This window comes from Dendrobates tinctorius, unplaced genomic scaffold (genome assembly GCF_039654945.1).
Source record: "Dendrobates tinctorius isolate UK_male_01 unplaced genomic scaffold, ASM3965494v1 ptg000103l, whole genome shotgun sequence".
NCBI lineage: Eukaryota > Metazoa > Chordata > Amphibia > Anura > Dendrobatidae > Dendrobates > Dendrobates tinctorius.
The window spans coordinates 12,640,335-12,659,747 of NW_027361771.1; the positions used below are offsets into that span (position 1 = coordinate 12,640,335).

At 43.8% G+C, this 19,413-nt stretch overlaps 1 protein-coding gene across 2 annotated transcripts in view; it reads left to right on the forward strand.

Moving 5' to 3' along the window:
* SLC26A11 (solute carrier family 26 member 11) overlaps nt 1-19,413 on the forward strand; it is an 80,359-nt gene that overhangs the window by 22,685 nt on the left and 38,261 nt on the right. For both annotated transcript variants that reach the window (XM_073588088.1, XM_073588087.1), the window contains exons 2-6: nt 6,114-6,363; nt 10,008-10,200; nt 10,289-10,374; nt 19,103-19,182; nt 19,270-19,412. In XM_073588088.1, coding sequence (XP_073444189.1) covers nt 6,142-6,363; nt 10,008-10,200; nt 10,289-10,374; nt 19,103-19,182; nt 19,270-19,412 — 724 coding nt within the window. In that variant the 5' untranslated portion in view covers nt 6,114-6,141. The remainder of the gene's footprint in view (nt 1-6,113; nt 6,364-10,007; nt 10,201-10,288; nt 10,375-19,102; nt 19,183-19,269; nt 19,413) is intronic.

Below are 19,413 nucleotides of genomic sequence, written 5' to 3' on the forward strand. Positions count from 1 at the left end.
ACCTTTGAACAAGAAACATAAGATGAAACGTCAAGACTGGGCCAAGAAGTATCTTAAGACTAATTTTTCTAAGGTTTTATGGACTGATGAAATGAGAGTGACTCTTGATGGGCCAGAAGGATGGGCCCGAGGCTGGATCAGTAAAGGGCAGAGAGCTCCACTCCGACGCCAGCAAGGTGGAGGTGGGGTACTGGTATGGGCTGGTATCATCAAAGATGAACTTGTGGGACCTTTTCGGGTTGAGGATGGAGTGAAGCTCAACTCCCAGACCTACTGCCATTTCTGGAAGACACCTTCTTCAAGCAGTGGTACAGGAAGAAGTCAGTATCGTTCAAGAAAAACATGATTTTCATGCAGGGCAATACTCCATCACATGCATCCAAATACTCCACAGCGTGGTTGACCAGTAGAGGTCTAAAAGAAGAAAAAATAATGACATGGCCCCCTTCTTCACCTGATCTGAACCCCATAGAGAACCTGTGGTCCCTCATAAAATGTGAGATCTACAGGGAGGGAAAACAGTACACCTCTCGGAACAGTGTCAGGGAGGCTGTGGTGGCTGTGGCACGCAATGTTGATCGTAAACAGATCAAGCAACTGACAGAATCTGTGGATGGAAGGCTTTTGAGTGTCATCGTAAAGAAAGGTGGCTATATGTCAGAAATGTTTATTTCTAAATTTTGTGCTGTTATATTGGTTTACCTGGTGAAAATAACAAGTGAGATGGGTATATATTTGGTTTTTATTAAGTTGCCTAATAATTCTGCACAGTAATAGTTACCTGCACAAACAGATATCCTCCTAAGATAGCCAAATCTAAAAAAAACCACACTCCAACTTCCAAAATGATAAGCTTTGATATTTATGAGTCTTTTGGGTTGATTGAGAACATAGTTGTTGTTCAATAATAAAAAGAATCCTCTCAAATACAACTTGCCTAATAATTCTGCACGCAGTGTATGTGGGAAAAGGTTGAAAAGTTCCAGGGGGCCGAATACTTTCGCAAGGCACTGTATAGCCTCTGAATAACCACCTATCCTTATGATACGTCAGTAACATCAGATCGGAGTGGGTCTGACTCCCGCCATTCCCACCAATCAGCTGTTGTCAATACCACTGGATGTAACCACTGAACAGAGGTGTACAGCTCAGAGAATAGGAACTGATCTGCAGTACCCTGCAGCTGCCACTACACATGGAGCTGAGCTGTAGAGGACAGGCCTGTGCCATAGGTAGCAGCCACTACCAGATACTGCAGATCAGCTTCTGTTCTTCTTGATTCAACGTTTCCATCCGGCCACCGCCGGACCTAATGACAACAGTTCGATGTGGCTGCCAAGTTGTTGATCTGACCCTAATTGGTCTGATATTGAAAACCTATATGAAGAATAAGTCACCATTACTAGATGCCTGGACAATCTCTTTATTTTTTTTTGTGTCTACAGCTCCTAGGCATACCTCTGTGTTTCCATGGTTACAAACTTAAATGAAAACTATTCTAATCCTGCAAACATGCTTTCTTCCATCTGCCCACTAATTCTTAGTAACTTACATTTTGGTAGGCTAGAAAGAAGCTGGGGAAGGGTGGAAAAGGAGATGATGTTGCAAACCTGAGGGATTTTGAATGGCAGGACTTTCCAAGTTATGGGAAAGTAGGCAATAGGCGGAAGGATATTTAATGAAACCGTGCATACAGTGACGATATGCTGTGTATCATATGTGACCACTGCAGTCAGTCAGAAGTACAAGACCAGTGATTGGCTGCAGCGGTTACACAAGTTGCTACAGCCTCAGGCATGATATTTTTGGTATTCACGGCTGGATAGTTGCGGTGGCCACTGGTGTCAGCTGATCTGACCGTACCAGATGGGCCGCCTATGACGCACCTCTGCTTGGTATTTCTTCCCCGTGTCTCCTCCAGGATGTAAACAGGTGACGTGTCTGCTTCCCTGTAGCACAAACCGGTTTGTCTTGTAATGAATATGTTTGAGTGTTCATAACATCCTCACCTCTGACTGCTGCTAGTGACTCTGATTTCCAGAAAACCAAATCTTGTAGAACACTTCAAATAATGAACACTGCTGGCTCCAGGGTTGAGATATTCCAGGACAGTCTGTAAAAACACAGCAGTTTTTTTTGCCTTGTTCGTAAAATACGGTAAATTTAAAGCGTCCACAGTTTTTTAGAATCTGAAGAAACTTGTACAGATTATTTTGGGTGTAATTATCAGTTCACAGTGAATGCAGCTCATGTCCCTATATCAGAATTATGGGCTGTAGACATGTATGACTTATAATCATAGAGATTTATTATGGCTTTCCAATACCATATGTTCATAAAAATATATTATCTGTGTTTTTTTTTTTAAATAACCTGTCCAGAAAAAAATAGAAAGCCAAGTTGGACAGAAGAGTTTTGTGCTGTCACTCTGTACGACTGTATGGAAATTACGGAAAAGTTAATTGTTTGCAATACTTAATTTTAGGTGCAGAAATTATCATTCCGCTATTTTTTTTGTTGTTGTTGCTGGAATTGTCTTTTTTTTTTATTATTTATTTGATATTTTTGTGAAGATCTAATATGCTTTTGGCTCAGTTTTTCTAGGTTTTTACACTGAGCGTGTCCGTTTTCTATCGGGATGTGTGTGTGCACAATGTGCCTGATGATGGCCTGCCACATTTGTTCTATGCAACTTTTAAAAAAAATGTTTTTCAGCTGTTCTCCGGGGTTACGGTGGCATAAAATCTGATCTTATACAAACCGACGTCTGTTGTACAAAACGTATAACGAGTTGTTTGCCGAAGTCAGCACGACGGGTACTTGCATTAATCTAAAATATCTCACCAAAAAAAAACCCTGACTAAAAATCCTCCGCTCAGTTCGTCACTTAGAAAATGAGTTTTTTTTTTTAAATCTGAAATAATTGTAGTCCAGCACAGCAAAAAACATAAAAAAAACCCCTGATGTTTATTAAAAAAGAAGTTTGGATTTGGCACTTGTATGACTAAGGACTCTCAGCAGTCCGAAACCCATAAGACTGTACATTTTTTTCAAATCTGTTTTATGGAGACAATTGTCTAATAAACATGGTCTTTGTAATAGTTTTTGCCGTGCTGGATTACAGTTATTTCTGTACGTCGGCTGCTACTCCAGGACACTGGCCTGTAGATTCCATAATCGCACAGACATTTAATTTTTGGCATTTCTCCTATTGGGGGCGAGCTGATATTTTTTTCTTTTAAAAAATCTGTTTTTCGTTGTGTGGTTTAGTGCGCTTCTCTCTTGTATCCTGCACAATCCGGTGGTCAGATGTTATCAGCGATCGCTGTTGCTCCATCTCCAGTACTGTCCTATCTATAAGGCAACGAGTGTTAATATTACCGCTGTGAGCTACAATAGGAAAACCACAGATACTATCTCTTTACTGCTGTCAGATCTTCGTGCATTGATGATGACTGATAACAACTATAGTCTAGCCATAATTGTTCTGCAATGCTATGAAACCGCCTGTGCTTATGTCTCTTGGATTGGATGTTTTTTTATTTGTTACTATTGGAAGGTTAAAAGATTTTTCTGGCTAAGGCTGGTTTCACATTAGCGCTTTTTAAGCGCACGCACGGCCGGGGGTAGCTCCGCCCCCGAGCCGGCTCTCTGCCCGGCGTGCCCGCCCCTTGCTTGTAGCGCCGCCTCCTAGCGCACAGCGGCGCCTGCGATCGGCGCACCCTATCTTTAGCATAGGGTGCGCAGATCGTGCGCAGGCCTTGCGCTAGTTGCGCTTTGACCTGCGCTGCGCATTTCTGACGGTGCGCCGTGCGCGCCAAAATCCGAAAAGTTCGATTTTGGCGCGCACGGCACACCGTCAAAAGTGCGCAGCGCAGGTCAAAGCGCAACTAGCGCAAGGCCTGCGCACGATCTGCGCACCCTATGCTAAAGATAGGGTGCGCCGATCGCAGGCGCCGCTGTGCGCTAGGAGGCGGCGCTACAAGCAAGGGGCGGGCACGCCGGGCAGAGAGCCGGCTCGGGGGCGGAGCTACCCCCGGCCGTGCGTGCGCTTAAAAAGCGCTAATGTGAAACCAGCCTTATACAGTTAGGTCCATAAATATTTGGACAGAGACAACATTTTTCTAATTTTGGTTCTAGACATTACCACAATGCATTTTAAACAAAACAATTCAGATGCAGTTGAAGTTCAGACTTTCAGCTTTCATTTGAGGGTATCCACATTAAATTTGGATGAAGGGTTTAGGAGCTTCAGCTCCTTAACATGTGCCACCCTGTTTTTAAAGGGACCAAAAGTAATTGGACATATTAAATAATTGTAAATAAAATGTTCATTTCTAGTACTAGGTTGAAAACCCTTTGTTGGCAATGACTGCCTGAAGTCTTGAACTCATGGACACCACCAGACGCTGCGTTTCCTCCTTTTTGATGCTCTGCCAGGCATTCACTGCGGTGGTTTTCAGTTGCTGTTTGTTTGTGGGCCTTTCTGTCTGAAGTTTAGTCTTTAACAAGTGAAATCCATGCTCAATTGGGTTGAGATCAGGTGACTGACTTGGCCATTCAAGAATATTCCACTTCTTTGCTTTAATAAACTCCTGGGTTGCTTTGGCTTTATGTTTTGGGTCATTGTCCATCTGTAGTACGAAACGACGACCAATCAGTTTGGCTGCATTTGGCTGGATCTGAGCACACAGTATGGCTCTCAATACCTCAGAATTCATTCGGCTGCTTCTGTCCTGTGTCACATCATCAATAAACACTAGTGACCCAGTGCCACTGGCAGCCATGCATGCCCAAGCCATCACACTGCCTCCGCCATGTTTTACAGATGATGTGGTATGCTTTGGATCATGAGCTGTACCACGCCTTCACCATACTTTTCTCTTTCCATCATTCTGGTAGAGGTTGATCTTGGTTTCATCTGTCCAAAGAATGTTCTTCCAGAACTGTGCTGGCTTTTTTAGATGTTTTTTTAGCAAAGTCCAGTCTAGCCTTTTTCTTCGTGATGCTTATGAGTGGCTTGCACCGTGCAGTGAACCCTCTGTATTTACTTTCATGCAGTCTTCTCTTTATGGTAGATTTGGATATTGATACGCCTACCTCCTGGAGAGTGTTGTTTACTTGGTTGGCTGTTGTGAAGGGGTTTCTCTTCACCATGGAGACTATTCTGCGATCATCCACCACTGTTGTCTTCCGTGGGCGCCCAGGTCTTTTTGCATTGATGAGTTCACCAGTGCTTTCTTTCTTTCTCAGGATGTACCAAACTGTAGATTTTGCCTCTCCTAATGTTGTAGCAATTTCTCGGATGGGTTTTTTTTGTTTTGCAGCTTAAGGATGGCTTGTTTCACCTGCATGGAGAGCGCCTTTGACCGCAAGTTTCCTTCACAGCAAAATGCCCCTATCTACATAATGGGGAAACAGTGTGTGCGTATCATTGTGCCAGAGCTACAATGAAATGGTCTCCAGATCAAAGCATATTCATGTGTTTGCATGACCCAGTTACTGTCCAGACCTAAATCACACATCAGAATCTGTAGCAAGACTTTACATTTGCTGCTCACAGATGCTCTCCATCCAGTGTCACTGAGCTAGATCAAGTTTGGAAAGAAGAATGGGGAAAAATTTCAGTCTGTAAATGTGCAAGCTGGTAGAGACAGACCCCAAAAGAAGCAGAAATTGCATCGACAGTGATCCTACAAATTATTGACTCAAGGGGGCTGAATACAAATGCATGTCACAATTTTCAGATTTATATTTTTAAAATGTTTAGAAAATGATGTATATTTTCCCCTACACTTTGTGAATATTTGTTGCATAGTGTTGGTATAACACATAGAATCCCAATAAAATACCGTTTGAGTCTAACATGAAAGAATGAAAATGTTCAAGGGGTATGAATACTTTTTTAAGGCACTGTATAAAAGTGCTCAGATGAAATGCTTTTTTCAGTTTTATTGCATCCAATGGCCATATTGTAGTCAACCATGTGGCCCTGAAGCGGTGTGCTCCTCGGGCTTTAAGAGTACACAGAAATGACGGAATAGATCTTCAGTAGAGATCAGCCCATTACTTACCATGTGCATTTATATTTTATTCTCTTTCCTTCTCACTAGGAACATGATGTGACTGACATCTGCAGTTATGGAGTGGCCGGGTAACCAGCAGGACAGGCATGCTGGCACCAGGATATTATCCAGGTGCTGTTCCTGGGTAGCATTAAAGAGGACATTTCCATTTCTGTGCTGGTTACCGCAGTATTCTCTACAATGGATGCAGCTTGACATGATTGCTGGATTTACAGTCGGACTGACAGTGATTCCTCAGGCTCTTGCTTATGCAGAGGTGGCTGGGTTACCTGTAGAGGTAGGTGATATATATTACTGAATGTTCGAGTTGGAAGGGACCTCCAGGGTCATCGTGTCCGACCCCTGCTCAATGCAGGATTCACTAAACCATCTCAGACAGATGTTTGTTCAGTCTCTGTTTGAAGACTTCCATTGAAGGAGAACTCACCACCGCTCGTTTGCAGCCTGTTCCACTCATTGATAATCATTGATAATCATCACTGTCAAAACGTTTTTTCTAATATCTAATCTGTGTGTTCTGAAGAAGTTGAGATTTGGTGGCAATCAGGCAGGAAAATAAGCTAAAGAGGTTGTCCTTTCTTCTGATAAATCTGCAATCACTCTATATGGAGCGCACACTGTCAGGATTCATTGGTATTGCCGGTGAGAGTAGGTGGACACGTAACCACAAGTACAGTTAGGTCCATATATATTTGGACAGAGATAACATTTTTCTAATTTTGGTTCTAGACATTACCACAATATTCCACTTCTTTGCTTTAATAAACTCCTGGGTTGCTTTGGCTTTATGTTTTGGGTTACTGTCCATCTGTAGTATGAAACGACGACCAATCAGTTTGGCTGGATCTGAGCACACAGTATGGCTCTGAATACCTCAGATTTCATTCCGCTGCTTCTGTCCTGTGTCACATCATCAATAAACACTAGTGACCCAGTGCCACTGGCAGCCATGCATGCCCAAGCCATCACACTGCCTCCGCCGTGTTTTACAGATGATGTGGTATGCTTTGGATCATGAGCTGTACCACGCCTTCACCATACTTTCCTCTTTCCATCATTCTGGGAGAGGTTGATCTTGGTTTCATCTGTCCAAAGAATGTTCTTCCAGAACTGTGCTGGCTTTTTTAGATGTTTTTTAGCAAAGTCCAGTCTAGCCTTTTGATTCTTGATGCTTATGAGTGGCTTGCACCGTGCAGTGAACCCTCTGTATTTACTTTCATGCAGTCTTCTCTTTATGGTAGATTTGGATATTGATACGCCTACCTCCTGGAGAGTGCTGTTCACTTGGTTGGCTGTTGTGAAGGGGTTTCTCTTCACCATGGAGACTATTCTGCGATCATCCACCACTGTTGTCTTCCGTGGGCGCCCAGGTCTTTTTGCATTGATGAGTTCACCAGTACTTACTTTCTTTCTCAGGATATACCAAACTGTAGATTTTGCCACTCCTAATGTTGTAGCAATTTCTCAGATGGGTTTTTTCTGTTTCTACAGCTTAAGGATAGCTTGTTTCACCTGCATGGAGAGCTCCTTTGACCGAATGTTTCCTTCACAGCAAAACCTTCTAAATGCAAGCACCACACCTCAAATCAACTCCAGGCCTTTTATCTGCTTAATTGAGAATGACAAAATGACAAAATGATGGGATTGCCAACACCTGTCCATGAAATAGCCTTGGAGTCAATTGTCCAATTACTTTTGGTCCCTTTAAAAACAGGGTGGCACATGTTAAGAAGCTGAAACTCCTAAACCCTTCATCCAATTTTAATGTGGATACCCTCAAATGAAAGCTGAAAGTCTGAACTTCAACTGCATCTGAACTGTTTTGTTTAAAATTCATTGTGGTAATGTCTAGAACCAAAATTAGAAAAATGTCTCTGTCCAAATATATATGGACCTAACTGTATATGATTTTCAATCTTCAAGTCACATTCCAACTAGATGTAGTGAGAGAGGCTGAGCACAAGAGAAATGAGAGAAGCCGAGCACACCTATTGTCATGCTGGGTAAGGGAGAACCAAGGTGCACAACAATCGGGGGGGATGGGAACCCCAAACACTAGGGAAGGGGAAAGTGTAGACCCCTAGGCAGATCTAACAACACCCTGCCTGCCCTAAATAGGTTCTGCACCTATCACCAAGCAAGAACCTAATCCCTGCCTGACCCTAGCGATAGGCCCTGGATAGGGAGGGGACAGAGTGAAGCGCTAGTCAGCTCCCACTACAACTACAGACAGAGAGGGTGGACGAATGAGGGGATACAACTAGCTTGAGAAGACTATCACGCCAGCAATCCTCCTTCTACTACCTCCAACCAAACAGAGGGAATTTGAGCTAACACCAACACCCTGCTGGTGCCACTGCAGGTATTTAAACCTTCAGCAAGGATGTGTTAATTAGCAGCAGAAGGTGTAGGTATCTGTTGGGTCCTAGAGGGAGATGGGTATCGCTCCATAACAAAGATGCAAAAATCAAGAAGGTGCTTGTAGAGCTAATAATTATAATCTTTATTTTTATATAGCACCAACATATTCTGCAGCGCTTTACAGTTTGCACACATTATCGGCACTGTCCCTGATGGGGCTCACAACTAAATTCCCTATCAGTATGTCTTTGGAATATGGGAGGAAACCTGAGAACCCAGAGGAAACCCACACAAACACGAGGAGAACATACAAACTCCTGCAGATTTTGTCCTTGGGATTTGAACCCAGGACCCCAGCGCTGCAGTGCTAACCACTGAGCCACCATGCTGTCTCTGCTAATCGCAAAGACCTTCTACAGCCAAATCTAGGATGACTGTCCATCATACCTGACACACCAGTGACACCTATATTAATCACATACTTGCGGTGACGTGCCCACTTTTACAGGCAATACTGGTGAATCAGGACAGCGTGCACACTGTTAAAACTCATAAGTCTGCAGTCACAAAGTTATACTAGACTTTAATCAGAAGACCGGACAACTCCTTTATGCCTATATTTCGGTAGATAGAAGTTCTTCACTTTCCATTGAATAAGTGATAACTTGACGATCAGTGCGGGTCCTATCCCCATTAGAATGGAGCACTAATGCTCAATCGCTAATCCATTCATTCCCTATGGACTGTGTGAGAAAGCGGAATACAGCGCTCCGGCAGTCCCATAGGGAATGAATGGAGCCGAGGTTGAGCATGTGCACTGCTTCTGTATTCTAATAGGGGTAAAGAGTCCTGTTTGGCGATCAGTGGATGTTACAGTGGTCATACCCCCACCAATCTAAAAGTTCATAGGGAATGAATGGAGCTGTGGTTAAGTATGTACACTGCTACAATATTCTAATGGGGGTAAAGAGTCCTACTTGGCGATCATTGGAGGTCACAGTGGTCGTACCCCCACCGATCTAAAAGTTGTCTATCCTTTAAACGGGTGATAACTTTGTCCAACTGGAGTACCCCTTTAACTTTTGAAGGAATTCACAGATTCATTCTTAAATAGCAAGGTAGCTTATGACGAGAACCTTCCCCACCTCTGAGACACCAGCTGATTTTGCTGGGAGACGTTCTGGTCAGATACTCATTTACATTGAGGCAGTCTCTGCTAGTGATTGTAGCATTTCCAGGTCCTGCAGATGGTGTCTGTCACAGTTTATAGAGGGAGGCCCAAAGTCACACATAGTCACTCTCTGGCCACAGCTGACATGACAATGGACCACTCATCACTGTGGCGGTCCATGATTGGCTGGATGATAGTTGGAAATAGAAGAGGCTCCCATTGACCGGTAGCTCATGAAGGGATATATTAAAATTCTTACATTTTCCAACTTTGAGACAAGAGAAAATGATTTTTGGTGTATTATGCCTTTTGTTATTAACATCACAGTAAAAGGTGCAATCAGAATGATTTAACAATTAATTAACCTCCTCTTTTCTTACTCTTGGCAGTTTGGACTGTATTCTTCATATGTTGGCTGCTTTATTTATTGCCTGTTTGGAACATCCAAAGATGTAACATTAGGCCCCACTGCCATTATGTCCCTCCTCGTGTCTATCTACACCTCTGGAGACGTGTCGCTGGCCATTCTTTTGACTTTCCTATCTGGTTGCATACAATTGGCAATGGGACTGTTGCAGTTTGGTAAAGATTTCATTGATTAATATACTATTTTTTCGGTCTTACTGTAAGAAGACACACATATATGTAACTGCGCCATATTTCGCTTTAGGTTTCCTTTTGGAATTTATTTCATACCCTGTCATCAAAGCCTTTACTTCAGCTGCAGCAGTCACTATCGGCTTTAGCCAAGTTAAGGTAAGTTAAGGTGGTTTAACACGTAGAATAAACCACCATTTTGTTTTATATCCTGTGATATACGTCTCATTAACTGCCGGCAAGCACAGAAACCATCCACAAACCTTTCTTTCAATCCTTTGAAGCGGTGTACGTGGCATGGCCCACCTCAGCCAGTGATTTGGCTAAGTAGCATTTCCTGTAATTTCTAGGTTCAGCAGAGAAAGTGTACACAACAGGAAAGTGGGAGATCAGTAAAGGTCCCTTCATTTTTATTTTTTTTTAACCAGTCTAAAAATTATTTTTATTCACTGGACAAGCCCATATCTGCACATTAAAAAGTCTTGATTTCTTATCCTACTATTTTGCTTATACAGCTTTATGCCAACCTGTGTGTCTCCATGGTAACATAGTAACATAGTAACATAGTTATTAAGGTTGAAGGGAGACTTTAAGTCCATCTAGTTCAACCCATATCCTATCCTAACTTGCCCTAACATGTTGATCCAGAGGAAGGCAAAAAAACCCCATGTGGCAACAGTAAGCTTCACATTGGGGAAAAAAATTCCTTCCCGACTCCACATACGGCAATCAGACTAGCTCCCTGGATCAACGCAATATTAAGGAGACTAGTGTATATACCCTGTAATATTATACTTTTCAAGAAAGGCATCCAGTCCCTTCTTAAATTTTAGTAGTGAATCACTCATTACAACATCATATGGCAGAGAGTTCCATAGTCTCACTGCTCTTACAGTAAAGAATCCGCGTCTGTGAGTATGCTTAAACCTTCTTTCCTCCAGACGTAGAGGATGCCCCCTTGTCCCCGTCACAGGTCTAAGAGTAAAAAGATCATTAGAAAGGTCTTTGTACTGTCCCCGCATATATTTATACATTGTAATAAGATCACCCCTAAGCCTTCGATTCTCCAAACTAAATAACCCCAAGTGTAATAACCTGTCTTGGTATTGCAGACCCCCTAGTTCCCTAATAACCTTGGTCGCTCTTCTCTGCACCCGCTCCAGTTCAGCTATGTCTTTCTTATACACCGGAGACCAGAACTGTACACAGTATTCTAAGTGTGGTCGCACTAGTGACTTATATAGAGGTAAAATTATGTTCTCCTCATGAGCATCTATGCCTCTTTTAATGCATCCCATTATTTTATTTGCCTTTGCAGCAGCTGCTTGACTCTGGCCACTAAATGTGAGTTTGTCGTCCACCCATACACCCAGGTCTTTTTCAGTGACTGTTTTGCCCAGTGTTTTACAATTAAGCACATAATTATACAACTTGTTCGTTCTACCCAAGTGCATGACCTTACATTTATCCCCATTAAAGCTCATTTGCCATTTATCAGCCCAAGCTTCTAGTTTACATAAATCCTCCTGTAATATAAAATTGTCCTCCTCTGTATTAATTACCCTGCAGAGTTTAGTGTCATCTGCAAATATTGAAATTCTACTCTCTATGCCCCCTACAAGGTCATTAATAAATATGTTAAAAAGAAGCGGGCCCAAAACTGACCCCTGTGGTACCCCACTGCTAACCGTGACCCAGTGTGCTCCATTAATAACCACCCTTTGTTTCCTATCCCTGAGCCAGCTCTTAACCCACCTACACATATTTTCCCCTATCCCCATTGTTCTCATTTTATGTATCAACCTTTTGTGTGGCACCGTATCAAAAGCTTTTGAAAAGTCCATGTACACCACGTCCACTGCATTCCCTTGGTCCAGTCCGGAACTTACCTCTTCATAAAAGCTTATCAGATTAGTCTGACAGGAACGGTCCCTTGTAAACCCATGTTGATATTGGGTCATGAGGTTATTCTTCTTCAGATACTCCAGTATAGTATCTCTTAGAAAACCCTCCAGGATTTTACCCACAGTTGAGGTTAAACTTACTGGCCTATAATTTCCAAGTTCAGTTTTTGTCCCCTTTTTGAATATTGGCACCACATTTGCTATATGCCAGTCCTGTGGTACAGACCCTGTTATTATGGAATCTTTAAAGATTAAAAATAGTGGTCTATCTATGACTGTGCTTAATTCCTGCAGTACTCGGGGGTGTATCCCATCCGGGCCCGGGGATTTGTCAATTTTAGTGATTTGTAGACGCCGCCGTACTTCCTGCTGGGTTAAGCAGGTGACATTTAAGGCCGGTTTCACATTAGCGCATTTTCAGCGCGCGCACGGCCGGGGGTAGCTCCGCCCCCGAGCCGGCTCTCTGCCCGGCGTGCCCGCCCCTTCCTTGTAGCGCCGCCTCCTAGCGAACAGCGGCGCCTGCGATCGGCGCACCCTATCTTTAGCATAGGGTGCGCCGATCGTGCGCAGGCCGTGCGCTAGTTGCGCTTTGACCTGCGCTGCGCACTTTTGACGGTGCACCGTGCGCGCCAAAATCCGGAAAGTTTGATTTTGGCGCGCACGGCGCACCGTCAAAAGTGCGCAGCGCAGGTCAAAGCGCAACTAGCGCACGGCCTGCGCACGATCGGCGCACCCTATGCTAAAGATAGGGTGCGCCGATCGCAGGCGCCGCTGTCCGCTAGGAGGCGGCGCTACAAGGAAGGGGCGGGCACGCCGGGCAGAGAGCCGGATCGGGGGCGGAGCTACCCCCGGCCGTGCGCGCGCTGAAAATGCGCTAATGTGAAACCGGCCTAATGGAGAATTTTTATCCCTGATCATGTTATCCGTCATGGGATTTTCTTGTGTAAATACTGTTGAAAAAAAGTCATTTAGCATATTGGCTTTTTCCTCATTCTCATCCACCATTTCACCCAGACTATTTTTAAGGGGACCAACACTATCATTTTTTAGCTTCTTACTATTTATGTAGTTAAAGAATATTTTGGGATTATTTTTACTTTCTCTGGCAATGAGTCTCTCTGTCTCAATCTTTGCTGTCTTGATTTGCTTTTTACAGAATTTATTTAATCTTCTGTATTTATTTAATGCCTCATCACTACCTACTTGCTTTAATTCTCTAAATGCTTTATTTTTATCTCTTATTGCACCCCTTACAGCTCTATTTAACCATAGTGGTTTCCTCCTATTTCTAGCATGTTTATTCCCATATGGTATATATTGTGCACAGGTCCTATTCAGGATGCTAATAAACGTCTCCCATTTTCTTTGGGTATTTTTATGTCTCAGGATATCGTCCCAGTTAATTGCACCAAGATCATCTCTCATCCGTTGGAAATTTGCCTTCCTGAAGTTTAGTGTCCTTGTAACCCCTCTACTACACATCTTATTAAAGGATACATGAAAACGTATTAATTTGTGATCACTATTACCCAAGTGACCCTCAACCCTTACATTTGATATGCGGTCTGGCCTGTTGGTTAATATTAGGTCTAGCAGTGCCCCCCCTCTTGTTGGGTCCTGAACCAGTTGTGAAAGGTAATTGTCTCTCATCGTTGTCAGAAACCTATTACCTTTGCTGGAACTGCAGGTTTCGGTTCCCCAATGTATTTCAGGGTAGTTGAAGTCCCCCATAATAATGACTTCTCCTTGAGTCGCTGCTTCATCTATTTGCTTTATGAGGATATTCTCTGTAGCTTCCATTATTTTTGGAGATTTATAACAAACCCCTATCAGTAATTTATTATTTTTCCCCCCTCCCCTTATATCTACCCACAGGGACTCTACATTTTCATTAGATTCATATATATTATCACAAAGGATGGGTTTTAAGGATGATTTTACATATAAACACACACCTCCCCCTTGCTTATTTGTACAGTCATTTCTGAACAGACTATAGCCCTGTAAAATAACAGCCCAGTCATGGTTCTCGTCCAGCCATGTCTCAGATATCCCCACCATGTCATAGTTATGTGCCAACAACATTAACTCCAATTCCTCCATTTTGTTGGCGAGACTTCTGGCATTAGTATACATGCACTTTATGTATCTCTCTGTACCTCTATGCTTTCTTAAATTATTAACTGTTCTAACCCCACACCCCATGCCACCTCCACCCCCAATGTCATTATTTGTGCCCAGGTCTCTATCTGCACTGTCTTCCCCTCCTATAAAAGGAATACCCTCCCCCCCCGTCCCTAGTTTAAACACTCCTCCAACCTTCTAGCCATTTTCTCCCCCAGCACAGCTGCACCCTCCCCATTGAGGTGCAGCCCGTCCCTAGCGTAGAACCTGTAGCCAACTGAGAAGTCGGCCCAGTTCTGCAGGAACCCAAACCCCTCCTTCCTACACCAATTCCTGAGCTACTTATTAACCTCCCTAATCTCCCGTTGCCTCTCTGGCGTGGCACGTGGTACAGGAAGTATTTCCGAAAATACCACCTTGGAGGTCCTTGCTTTAAGCTTACAGCCTAATTCCCTGAAATCATCTTTAAGGACCTTCCACCTACCTCTAACTTTGTCATTTGTGCCAATGTGCACCATGACCGCTGGATCCTCACCAGCCCCTCCCAGTAATCTGTCAACCCGATCAGCGATGTGTCGGACTCGAGCGCCAGGTAGGCAGCACATTGTTCGACGATCCCTGTCTTTGTGACAGATTGCCCTATCTGTTCCCCTAATAATTGAGTCTCCCACTACCAGAACCTGTCTGGCCTGCCCTGCTCTCCTATTTCCCCCCTTACTGGAGCAGACTCTCCTCCGGCTTTCAGAGGACATGCCTTGCTGCAGCAGTGCTACTCCTGCACTGACACTCCCCTCATCTGCCAACTTAGCAAACTTATTGGGGTGTGCCAGATCAGGACTAGCCTCCCTGTTGCTCTTCCCTCTACCCCGCCTTCTAACTGTCACCCAGCTAGCTGCTTCATTGTCCTGCAGCTCCAACCTATCATCCCCCCCCTCATCTATCCCATTGAGCGTCTGCTCAGTGAGCAGAAGACTCCTTTCCATATTGTCTATGGATCTCAGTGTTGCCAGCTGCACATTTAGATCCAGTATCTGGGCTTCCAAATGCACAACGTGCTCACATCTCGCACAGCAGTATGCACCCTCGACCAGCTGGTCAAGGATTGCATACATGCGGCAAGACGTGCACTGGATGGCATTGGCAATAGTGGAGCACATCCTAATGGGGATTGCACCAGACAATAAGATAAGCAAAAATAAATAAAAAAAAAAAAAAAAAAGTATTAATATAACAGCAACAGTAATACCTCCCTTGGAAACTCCCTGAATCTTAAGTCACTGAATTTCAAGTCACACACTTACCACAGTTTGCACTTACACTAAGGTCACACTCGCTCAGGAAGAAGATTTAAGAGTTTTTTAGTTTTTTTTTCCCCTTTTACCAGCACACCACCTTGTTGCACAATGCACTTCCAAAGGAGTTGAGCCCCAACCAGCTGCCCCTTATAAACTGCCCCTTATAAACCCTTAATTACTGTATGAACTCCCACCCTTAATTAACCCCTTGTGAATAGTTACACCTCAAGATTTAAATGCAATATAGTTAACCCTTAAAAACACAGATAGTAAAATAAGATTAACCCTGAAGAGAGAAAATATAGGTTAAACAAGCCCCCAAAGCCCCGCAAAAATTGAACAGGTAGAAAGCACTCAGCAACTTACAATTCCGCAACTCACACAGGTATTTGTTATAGGTTTTCCAAATACCTCTTCACTGAATTTCAAGTCACACACTTACCACAGTTCGCACTTACGCTCAGGTCACACTCAGCTCGTTCACACTCGCTCAGGAAGAAGATTTAAAAGAGTTTTTTTTTTTTTTTTTTTCCCCTTTTACCAGCACACCACCTTGCTGCTCAATGCACTTCCAAAAGGGTAACAGACTACAAAAATTCCCTCTGTGTAGTCATGTGCTACGCCCTGTCATCTGCCCCATCTGCTATATACAAATATCTACAGGATTTATTTCTACTGTCTCTGTGGAGATGTATACTTCTAAATATCGGCTGTGCACAACTCCAGACTGACTTTAATAGGGTATTTTCATTTTAAAATGCTATGGCATGTTTTTATCTCTATATATAAAAATGAATGTGTGTGTGTGTGTATCACCAACCAATCACAAAGCATCTTCCATTCACCAGAGCTTTTCAAAAGAAGCTGAGCTGTGATTGGTTGCTATGAGCAACAGTTTGCCTTGCAAACAATCACTAAGCATCTCTCATTTCACCAGAGCTGGTTAAAAGTAGCTGAGCTGTGATTGGTTGCTATGACCAACAGTTTTCCCACTTGACAACACCTCAGCAGACACTGACATGGTGGGAGAAATATAGCATTCCTGGAAACATAAGCTCCCAGCCATTGTCTGCCCCCTGAAAGGAGCAGAGAGCATATGACAGAAATGAATCCCCCCTCCCGTGCCTATATCCCCATCACACATCCTCCATCCCATAAGCACATCTTCCCTCTTAAAGTGATCATTGGTATGGAAGTCAGAGCAAATCCATCCAGCGCTTTGGTACTGACCCCAAGGTCTCTTAAAGGGATCATTGGTATGGAATTTAGGGCAAATCCACTCTGCGCTTTGGTACTGACCCCAGGCCTTTCTTAAAGAGATCTCCGGTATGGAAGTCAAGTCAAATCCATGCAGCGCTTTAATTCTGACCCCAGGCCTCTCTTAAAGGGATCCCCGGTATGGAAGTCAGGGCAATTGCCTTCAAATGCTCTGGTACTGACCCCAGGCTCTCTTAAAGGGATCCCCAGTATGGAAGTTAGGGCAAATCCACTCAGCGCTCTGGTTCTGACCCAAGTCCCCTCTTAAAGGGATCCTCGGTTCGGAAGTGAGGGAAAATCCACTCTGCGCTTTGGTACTGACCCCAGGCCTCTCTTAAAGGGATCTCTGGTATGGAAGTTAGGGTAAATCCCTCCGTGCTCTGATTCTCACCCCAGGCTTCTATTAAAGGGATCATTGGTATGGAAGTCAGGGCAAATCCACTCAGCGCTCTGGTTCTGACACCAAGCCTCTCTTAAAGGGATCCCCAGTATGGAAGTTAGGACCGTTCCACTCAGCGCTCTGGTTCTGACTCCAGGCTGAGAGGATGATGTGGGATATTAGTGGTAGTTGTCTGGTGGCTCTGGCTGAAGGGATGATGTGGGATATTATGGGTAGTAGTCCGGTGGCTCTGGCTGATGGGACGATGTGGGATATTATGGGTAGTAGTTCGGTAGCTCTGGCTGACAGGATGATGTGGGATATTAGTGGTAGTAGTCCTGTGGCTGATGGGATGATGTGGGATATTATGGGTAGTAGTCTGGTGGCTCTGGCTGACGGGATGATGTGGGATATTAGTGGTAGTTGTCCGGTGGCTTTGGCTGATGGGATGATGTGGGATATTATGGGTAGTAGTCCGGTGGCTCTGGCTGACGGGATGATGTGGGATATTATGGGTAGTAGTCCGGTAGCTCTGGCTGACGGGATGATGTGGGATATTATAGTGAATGTGGCTATGCGGAATGGGCGGGGCTCTACACTCAGCTGTATATATATATACATATATATATATATATAGATATAATCATTATAATTTGTTATAACTAACCGAAGTTAGGACCGTTCCACTCAGCGCTCTGGTTCTGACTCCAGGCTGAGAGGATGATGTGGGATATTAGTGGTAGTTGTCTGGTGGCTCTGGCTGAAGGGATGATGTGGGATATTATGGGTAGTAGTCCGGTAGCTCTGGCTGATGGGACGATGTGGGATATTATGGGTAGTAGTTCGGTAGCTCTGGCTGACAGGATGATGTGGGATATTAGTGGTAGTAGTCCGGTGACTCTGGCTGATGGGATGATGTGGTATATTATGGGTAGTAGTCTGGTGGCTCTGGCTGACGGGATGATGTGGGATATTAGTGGTAGTTGTCCGGTGGCTTTGGCTGATGGGATGATGTGGGATATTATGGGTAGTAGTCCGGTGGCTCTGGCTGACAGGATGATGTGGGATATTAGTGGTAGTAGTCCTGTGGCTGTGGCTGATGGGATGATGTGGGATATTATGGGTAGTAGTCCGGTAGCTCTGGCTGATGGGACGATGTGGGATATTATGGGTAGTAGTTCGGTAGCTCTGGCTGACAGGATGATGTGGGATATTAGTGGTAGTAGTCCGGTGACTCTGGCTGATGGGATGATGTGGTATATTATGGGTAGTAGTCTGGTGGCTCTGGCTGACGGGATGATGTGGGATATTAGTGGTAGTTGTCCGGTGGCTTTGGCTGATGGGATGATGTGGGATATTATGGGTAGTAGTCCGGTGGCTCTGGCTGACGGGATGATGTGGGATATTATGGGTAGTATAGTCCGGTAGCTCTGGCTGACGGGATGATGTGGGATATTATAGCGAATGTGGCTATGCGGAATGGGCGGGGCTCTACACTCAGCTTTATATATATATATATAGATATAATCATTATAATTTGTTATAACTAACCGTAGTTAGTTACTATGCCTGGGCAGCGCCGGGCTCTTCATCTAGTATTACATATTACTGTCCCACCACTAGTACTCCCCACCACCTGTCTCAATTAAGATGGCCTCTTTAGCTTTTTGTCTGCGCTGTGTCCACTCGTTGTGTAGAGGACTGCACCAAATCAGACTGTGTTGCATTTGTTATCAACTAGACATAGAAATCGGAGTGAAAAATTCCAATTTTTTTTTTTAATGTGGTCTTTTTGGTGCCAATTCAAGCTGACCAGGCGACGTATGAAGTTTAAGGACCAATTTGAGTCCATGTTCAGGTGATGGCCATGTTTCTACTTGGTTGGTATAGACGTATAAAGAGATTAGCATTTTTCTTAATTCTTTCAGAATCTTTTAGGTTTGAAGGATATTCCTCGTCAGTTCATCTTCCAAGTGTATGAAACCTTTCACAAGCTTCCCACCATCAGGTTAGCACCATCATTTTAAATCCTACTTTCTGTAATGTTTTGTATTTTTCTATGTAGTTGTACAAATATTGTGTTTCTACTTCTTAGACTTGGTGATGCTGTTCTTGGTTTTCTTTGCATTGCCTTTCTCCTGGCATTGAAATTCATGAAAGAACATTTTCCAAGGGTGTATAGAGGAATGCCAAGATGTTATCGTATCTGCTACATTATTGTCTGGGTGACTACAACAGG